This window comes from Giraffa tippelskirchi, chromosome 13 (assembly GCF_054371585.1).
Source record: "Giraffa tippelskirchi isolate mGirTip1 chromosome 13, T2T-mGirTip1v1.2.pri, whole genome shotgun sequence".
NCBI classification, from domain to species: domain Eukaryota; kingdom Metazoa; phylum Chordata; class Mammalia; order Artiodactyla; family Giraffidae; genus Giraffa; species Giraffa tippelskirchi.
The window spans coordinates 3,790,657-3,799,301 of record NC_137287.1 but is presented as its reverse complement, the minus strand read 5'-3'; the positions used below and the strand labels follow the sequence as shown (position 1 = coordinate 3,799,301).

Here is an 8,645-nt window from a genome sequence, read left to right as displayed (position 1 = left end):
TTTGGGTTTTCGGAGAACTGGAGCATCCTGATTTCAGCAGTCAGCCCACCTCCAGATAAGAGAGAACAGAGTAGCAAAGGGGCGGGATATGGAGACAGAGGGACCCTTCCTGACCCGCGGGGAAGCGGCTGGGCACGACCAGGGAGGCCTGCTGCCCTGAGCGGCTGAGGAGGGGGCTGGGGAGGGCGGAAGGTGGGGGGCGGCGAGGGGGCCTGGCTACCGGGCGGTGCGCACGGAGCAGGGGCGCAGAGAGAGCCAAGCTTAGCTCTCCAGTTGGCCAGGGTGGCCCCTACGGCCCCATCTGGTCCTTTGGGGCCCACGCCCACCTGACTGCCGGCCGCAACTCCCCGCGCCCCCAGGCCCATCCTCGCCACTCCAGGGTCCAGGACGTGGGTCCAGGGGGACGAAGGAGAGGCCTCTCTAGGGTGTGCGCAGCGGCCCGGGATGGGGCTTCGTGAACCGAGCGTCACCTAACTGAGTGCGACTTGAACCCCGTTTGTCCCGGGGCCGTGCCCGCCCTTCAGCGGGCTGCCGAGCCCGGCTGGGAGCCTCCCCCGCACTCGCGCGGTGACAGTCGCCAACCCGGGCGCGCGGACGCGCACACCCAGGGATGCTGCGGGGCGCGCTGCGCCCGGCCGCCGGCCCCGGCGCCCCCGGCTCCGGCGCCCCCGGCTCGCGCCCCCCGCGCGGGGTGAGTGGCCGGGCCGGGAAGGGTTAAGCCCACCGAGCTCGCGGCGGCCTAGAGCGGCGGCGGCGGCGGGGGCCGGGGCGCGGGGGACAGGATGCGGATGCCGGGGGGACTTCCTGTGCCAGCCCCCGCCGCCCCCGCCCCCGACCCCGGCCCGGCCGCTGCCCGCTCGGACGCGTGTCCGGCCGGTCGCACGCTCGGGCGGGCGGGCGAGCGCACGGGGACCCCGGCCCGGCCGCAGCGCCCGCCCCCCTCCCGCCTTCCGCGCGGCCCGGCCCGGCCCAGGCCGCCCGCCCGCCGGTTCCCGGCACCTGTGGCCCCGGGCAGATCCCCGGTGGGCCCAGCGCTGCCCCCGGCTGAAACGACACCGGTCCACCGCCCACCAGGTCCGCCCCCGGTCCACCTTCGGCGCCCGCGATGGTCCCGCCCTGAGCCGCGCGCTGGCTTGGGGCTCTGTCTCCCCGCCCCCCGACCCCGTTCCAGAGAGCCCACACCAACTTCTGCTCTTGAACTCCGCTTTGCCCCCCTTCTTTTGGCCCAGGGCGACCTCGGCAACCCTGACAGCGACAGACCGTCCCAAGTGACCAGAAAGGCCCCCCGGGTGGCCCAGCGCCTCCCCGGCTCTTTCTGGATGGGGGCGCCTGGCGAAGGAGCTGGCTGAACGTCTGGCCTTCACCTTCCAGCCCCTGCTGACCACACCTCCCCTAGCGCCCAGGCTGCCCGCAGAGCAGGCGATGCTTGTGCCAGGTGAGGCCCAGGGGGGTAGGTCAGCGGGGCGAACCCAGGGACGCTTTTCTTAAGAGGTTTGGGCTCCTTTCTGCGAAGCTGGAGGGACCTGGAGTCATCCTGTTAGGAGGGGAGGGAGGACTGGACTTGAGGATCCCGCCACAGGGGCCCTGGGGGATGCTGGAGAGAGGCGGGGAACCCTGCAGACCTCAGGATCGCCTGGGCACAGGGCCAGGCCCACAGCCCTCCAGTTGCAGGGCTTGTAGTGCTCCGGGAACCTGGCTTCCTGGGAACTGAGGTGGCACCTGAACGGACTCACGTGGCCCGGAACTGGCGGCCTGCTGGTGACCTGGGAAGACTGGGCAAACCCCCAGAGCAGCTTGGGAGGCAAGAGACCAGGGAATTGATCAGACTTGTCCGTGCTTTGATGGGGCCAGGGGAATGTGAGATGGAGATGGACAAAGAAGTCTTTTTTTCTGTAAACTTCCCCAAACGTCCCTCCTGGGAGTGTACCTAGTCATCGTCTCTCATCATCGGTGATGAGCAGCTGCAAGGGCTGCCCCAGGCGTGAGGCTGAACATGGGCCCTGCACAAAGTCAGGAGAGTCAGGACTCCCTGTGCAGGGAGCCAGCCCTGGGAAGAGGGCTCCAAGCCGCCCTTGCTCGTCCCTTTCCCGGCCGTGGACCACACCGACCTCCTTTCCAGCAGGGGTGAGCTGCTGTCGGGGCTCCCCGCCACTCTGAACAGCTTTCTTCCTTCTCCTCAGCACAGCCGGCTCCCCAGGATCTTGGTCTGACCACCAGGATGAAGGTGAGGCGGGCGACCAAGACCTTCGTGCGGAAGCCTCGACGTCTTAAAGATGGGGGCCTGGGGCCTGACACCCCCTCAGGTAAGGGGCTAAGGGGGGGCACCTCTGACCTGAACCAGGAGATGGTCCTCAGGTCCCTGGCGAGGATCCTTTGACCAGGCCCCAGGCCTGTCGAGAGGGGAGCCCTGAAGGTGGGCAAGCAGCCCGCTGTCTGGGGTGTGGCAGGCAGGCTGCACCCCTCACATGGGCAGGGTCACCTCGGGGTTTTCTGAGGCCACCGTCAGGCTGCAGTGTTGCTGTTGAGGGCTGCCTGGCAGTGCGCACATTCTTGGCCCCCATCCCCTACCTGGATGCGTGCTGACTGGGCCCTGCTGCTCTTTCCCCAGGGCGCACACAACCTCCATTTCCACCCTCTCTCATCCCTGATTCCGGACTCAAGGTCCCAGATTGAATTCAGGGGCTGAGGGGCACCCTTGTCAGTGGTCTTGTGGCTTTTCATTTCTCTGTGGCCTCTGGCCTTGTCCACTTTTCCTTGACTTCTGCCTACTTTCGTCCATCTTTCTCTCCTTTTTCCCAGAGGCAAATGTGGCCTTGCAGAACCTTCCAAGACCCGCTCCGCCCCCTACTCTTGGCAAATCTTCCAAGGAGGTGGCCATGCTCACTGGAGCCAACTCCCTACTCTGTGCTTTGAGAGCACTGAGGGAGGGGCTGGGCAGGGTTGAACAGAACATGGAAAGGACCAGAGGAACTGGAGGCATTGGATGGGGATGTGTGGACTCAATTAGAACCCTTGGCCTTCCACCACTCCGTCCCCTCCCCCTCCCCCTCCCCCCAGCTTGTGAAATTGGAGTTCCCGGATCAGGGATGGAACCCACACCCTCTGCAATAAGAGCTCAGAGTGCTAATCACTGGACCACTAGGGAATTCCCAGGACTCTTTTGGCTTAAATACTCAACTGAAAAAATCTCACGAGAGCGGACACATCAGATGACACTTAAGTATACATTTACCAAAATATCGTTGTTAACAGTGCAAATGCCGTGAGAAGCAGGGAGTGGTCGTTTGACCAAGCACCGTCCTAGAAATGAGAGGACCTACCCAGAGGGGTGATGAGTCCCGGCTGCCCCCAGAGGTGGTAGGAGGAGGGAGTGTTCATGTGACCTTGGATTTGCCAAGGCAACAGGTTGTCTTTCATGGTCTGTCTTCCCTCACTTCCCGCATACTCCAACCTGGTGTGAGTGTGTAAGAAAAATGCACTCACTGATCCATTAGCCTAAGCGAAGGGTCTTGGGAATAAGTTTTCTAAAAGGGAATTATTTACATGTAGATATCCCATGATTTTATGAAATCAGTATATTCCTGGAAAATCAACCAGAAAGCAAAATTGGGTCAACCAAACCTCTACTTTCTATCCCAAAGTTGAAAATATGATGCTATGGGAAAAATAGATGTTGAATCAGACTTGGGAATGAAGAAGGCCTCTTTGGATTTTCTGATAGCACAGCAGTGTGCTCAGAGTGAGAAACCGCATGTTGATTTTGTGACATGTAGCAACGAGGTGAGTCCTGTATAGCCAAGCTTACTCGACGTCGTGCACCATGGTGGGGCTGTGCGTTTATCCCCTCTAATTTTCACAATTTCCTCGAAAGGGGTTTAGCTTCTTTAAGCAGATGGGGAAACTCAGGTTCCCAGAGGTTAAGTAACTGGGAAGTTGCCATGTAGACTTGGGGCTGTGAGTTGTTCCTTTCCATCGGAGAATTAACAGTCTAAACGGACTTCCCTGGTGGTCTAGTGGTTGAGACTGCGAATTTCTAATGCAGGGGACTCAGGTTCCACTGCTGGTTGGGGAACTAAGGTCCCACATGCTGAGTGGTGCAGCCAAAAAACAAACAAGCAGACGACTTTCAGTCTAAAGGCTGTTTCAGATGGAGCTAGTTGTATCCTTGGTATTAATATTTCCAAAGTGCTTGCTAATTTTCAAACTAATTCCTAACCCACAGGGAGAGGGATTTTTCAAGCACCTACTAAGGGTGATGCCAGGGCCCTTCTTGCTTCACTCATTAAGCTGGCAGTGTGGGGATGACAGAGGTATGTTCCAGACGAGGAGGGCCCTGAACCTGCAGGAGGTTAGCCAGCTGCTACCGGGTAGAATTATTGGGCACCTCCCACCTGGAAACCTTGTGTTCTGTCTGACTTTGGTGATTTTTAGAAACTGCCGTGGAAACACTTCCAGGCAGCCTGACAAAAATTCTTCATTATGTACAGAGAGGGTGAGTTTCATTTGTTTCAGGTGTGACCCCTAACTGAGGTCAGAGTTCAGCATGGGCTTGTGGCTTAGCCGTGGGATTGTCAGGTTCACAGATTCCTCTAGGATGGAAGTTAAGCCCAAAGGACTTTTCAGGGATTGGTGTTGGCGAGCCCCAGCCACCCAGGGTGGTTTCACTGCCAAGGTCTAAGCATCAAGCCTGTGTGGAAGAAGGCCCAGAGGAGAGGTCGGTAGCCTGGGGTCCACAGTGATGTGACCAGCTAGCTGTCCCTTGGATACATTTCTAAGCCAGCTTCACACTGCCAGGCATTTCCCTTTCTATCATGCTGCCATTGTCACGTGGTCCCGTGTTTTGGGGGTCCCTGCTGAGGGCCCAGGAGCGTATCGTAGAGTGACTGTACATGGGAGAGGGTAAGGAAGGACATCATGGGAGTCTGAACCAGAGAGCTGACTCCAGATGTTTCTCTCCTGGCTTCCTGCCATTCCCACTCCAGGTGGCAGCGGTGGGAGTGCGAGTCAGGAGGAAGAAAGTGCTCAGAAGAGGAGCAGCAGCCCACGGCGGCCAGCAGTTTCAGCTCCTAAGCGGGCCAGTGAAGTCGCTGAGGAGACCATGTCGGTACGGCAGAAGCTGCAAGCCCAACAGTTAAAACAGCAGCTGGAGCAGCAGCCACAACCGCAACCACACAACCAAGGGTCAGGACCTCAGCCAGAGTCGCAGCCCCAACCGCAGCCAGAATTGCAGGAAAAACCCCAGTCTGCGCAACAGGGGCCTCTGCAACCACGGCTGCGGCTGATGCCACGGCAGAAACCATCACAGGAGCATAACAGGCAGGCACGACGGCGGTCACGGCTGCGGCAGGAACGGTTCCAGCGGCAGGAACTGCAGGAAAAGCCCCCGTGTGTACAGTATGAGCAGCGGAAGCAGCTGCAGCGGCAGGAACAATCAGAGGAGGGGCAAGTGCAAGAACAGCAACTGCCACAGCTGCAGCAGGAGCTGCAACAGAACTTACAGCAGGGATGGCCACAGCTGCCTCAGCAAGAGATACAGCAGCCGCAGCAGCTGCAACAGCAGGAGCCACTACAACAACAGCAGGAGCAGCTACAATCACAGCAGGAGTCATTGCAACCACAGCAAGAACAGTTGCAGCTGCTGCAGCAGCAACAAGAACAGCTCCAGCAGCACGAACAGTTGCAGCAACAGCTGTTGCAGCAGCAAGAGTTACAGCGGCAGCAACAGCAGCAGGAACAGTTACAACCACAGCAGGAGCAGTTAGAGCTGCAGCAGCAGCTGCAGAAGCAGCAGGAACAGTTGCAGCTACTGCAGCAGCAGCAAGAACAGCTGGAGCTGTTGCTGCAGCAGCAGCAGCAGTTGCAGCAGCAGCTGCAGCCCCGGCCTCTGGGGCCGGAGGAGGAGGAGGAGGTGGAGCTGGAGCTCATGCCGGTGGACATGGAGTCCGATCAGGAGCTGGAGCGGCAGCGGCAGGAGCTGGAGCGGCAGCAGGAGCAGCGGCAGCTGCAGCTCCAATTGCAGGAGCAGCTGCAGCAGCTGGAGAAGCAGCTGGAGCAGCAGCTGGCGCAGCCGCCGGAGGTGCAACTGGAGCTGACCCCGGTGGAGCCTGGGGCCCACCCGCCCGAGCTGCAGCTGGAGCTGACCCCCGTGCCGCCCGAGCTGCAGCTGGAGCTGGTGCCGGCCGCCGCGGGGGCGCCCGCCGCGGTGGTGGTGGCGCCCCCGGGCTACGTGGTGCTGCAGGAGCTGATGGTGCTGCCGGCGGCCGTGTCGGCGCCCTCGATCGTGGCCGTCCCGGGCCCGGCGGGCGGCGCGGCCCTGACACCGGCCCGGCCGCCGCGGCGGCGGCGGCGGCGCGCCCGGGACCGGCCGACCATCTGTGGGGAGTGCGGCAAGGGCTTCAGCCGCAGCACGGACCTGGTGCGGCACCAGGCCACGCACACGGGCGAGCGGCCGCACCGCTGTGGCGAGTGCGGCAAGAGCTTCTCGCAGCATTCGAACCTGGTGACGCACCAGCGCATCCACACGGGCGAGAAGCCCTACGCGTGCCCGTACTGCGCCAAGCGCTTCAGCGAGAGCTCGGCGCTCGTGCAGCACCAGCGCACGCACACGGGCGAGCGGCCCTACGCCTGCGGCGACTGCGGCAAGCGCTTCAGCGTCTCGTCCAACCTGCTGCGCCACCGCCGCACGCACTCGGGCGAGCGGCCCTACGCGTGCGAGGACTGCGGCGAGCGCTTCCGCCACAAGGTTCAGATCCGCCGCCACGAGCGCCAGCTGCACGGCGCCGGCCGCTCCCGGGGGCTCGGCCTGCTCTGCAGCGCGCGCCCGGCCGCCGGGGCCACCCCGCGCGCCGAGCCGGCGGCGGACAAGGCGCCCTGACCCGGGGTCGGGGCTGGGGACCGGGGCGCCGAGGTCGGGGAGGGCGCCCCTTCCCCCGCACCCGGGAAGCACCGCGCGCGCTTGGAAGTCTTGACCGTCTTCCGCAGCATCCTGGAATATCGCTGGGACATCGCTGGCATCCTGCTTACGGGCCAACTGAGTGACGGACCGATTCACCCTTGGAAACACTCCGCGAGAGGAAATCGACGAGGCTAAGGCGTCACGGAGGTGGCACATTACTGCCCACAGCACATGGTTCAGGGTCGTCTTCGGGTACCAATGGGTGAGAAGTTGGCCAGTTTCTACCCCGGGGAAATTGGACTTGACTGAAGTTGAGAGCCACGGGGCAAAACTCCCTAAGGCAGGTCGAGATGGTGGGTGACATTCGACAGACCTCCGACACCAACCAGGGAAGCCGACACACGTGGTATAACGCACTTAACAGGGTCCTGGTGAAAATTATTTCATGGGGGAAGAGGAAATTTATCTGCACTACGTAGAAAACTGATCAAGGCATTCAATTGTCCTCAGTGGCTTTTGCCTTGAAAATACTTACGCGAATGAAAGTTCATCAGGGTGGATGAAATCCTGATGTAAATGTTTGTGTTCATGAACACAGGGTCCCAGCGTCTGCTGGGTCAATGTGCAAAGGCCAGGAATTCCACTCTGGGCGAAGGTGAAGCCTTCCTTCCAGGGCCACAGCCAGGCAAGCCTCCAAGGCAGGTGCTGGCTCACAGGCGGTCCCTAAATCCTCTTGAATAGAAGCCGGGGGCGGAAGCAGAGGGCATCCTGTGAGTGCTATCCAAGGTCCTAAGGGGTGGTCCCTCCATCGCTCCCAAAGATGTCCCTGTAGCCCCCACCTGCCTTGCCTTCTCAGAAGCCAGTGCACCTGCTGCAGCTTGGAGGCTGGGATCTTGAGGTGCAGGGGCAGATTCTCCCAGGCCAGGCCGTGCAGAGGGCCAGCCTGAGCAGACCCTGCTTCGCCACTGGGGGTCAGAAGGAGAATGCTGGGGACAAGGACGGGAGGCAACAGAAATGCTGTTTCTAGTGATTTTGTAAACATCTGGGGGTCAGTCGGAGCAGCAGCAATCTCGATGTCTTGTGGGAGGGCAGGATGATGTTGTGGTGGCACCTGACACCTCTGGTCCTTCTGGCCCTTCCTGCTCCTGACTCCCCCGTGTAGCTCCTTAGACACTGCCTGGCTCCCTTCCCTGCTTCTCCTTTACTAACACAGCCTGCTCCGTTTTACCAACGTGTTGGTACGTGAGAAACAAAATAAACAAAAATGAGGAGATACCTTGTCCTGTCTTTGTGTTTTCACCTCTGGATTTTATGGGGTTTCATTTCTCTGTCACATTTTCCCCGTTGCTCTAGAAGCAGACAACTTTGTATTCAGACCCACGCCCAGCTCTGCACCCCAGACCCTTCCTTCCAGCCTGAGATTCTTGGCCAGGGATGGGCTTATTCAGTACAACTCTCCTGGGAGGGATGGGGACCAGAAAGTGGGTGCTGGAGGAAGCCAGTTTTGGCGTCTCCTCCGGACGAGCTTTGAAGCCGTCCAGTCCAACGGTAGTATGGACTGCTGTGACAGTGGTGAGTGTGCTGGGTCACTTGGATGGGTGTCATGAGAACTGAGGCCCCTCCCAGCCCTGAGAGTCCCTGGCTCTAAGACGCAACAGTCAAATGCTCTCAGATGCCTTTTTACCATCCTCGTCTCCCCTTGTCATCCAGCTTTTGCTTTCAACAGCCCCGCCCTCAACGCTTCTTTGCT

The 8,645-nt window shown here is 60.6% G+C and overlaps 1 protein-coding gene across 2 annotated transcripts; it reads left to right on the top strand.

Annotated features, from left to right (window-relative positions):
* Positions 1-736: 736 nt before the first annotated feature.
* ZNF853 (zinc finger protein 853) lies at positions 737-8,166 on the top strand. 2 transcript variants are annotated; one of them, XM_081556240.1, is made up of 4 exons: positions 737-1,074; positions 1,230-1,435; positions 2,181-2,303; positions 4,983-8,166. In XM_081556240.1, the coding sequence occupies exons 2-4, from the start codon at positions 1,423-1,425 to the stop codon at positions 6,872-6,874; spliced, it is 2,028 nt and encodes a 675-aa protein (XP_081412366.1). In that variant the 5' UTR covers positions 737-1,074; positions 1,230-1,422; the 3' UTR covers positions 6,875-8,166. The 2 variants fall into 2 exon arrangements, with proteins under 2 accessions (XP_081412366.1, XP_081412367.1); XM_081556241.1 differs by having other exon boundaries at positions 766-1,074; positions 2,186-2,303.
* Positions 8,167-8,645: the final 479 nt, after the last annotated feature.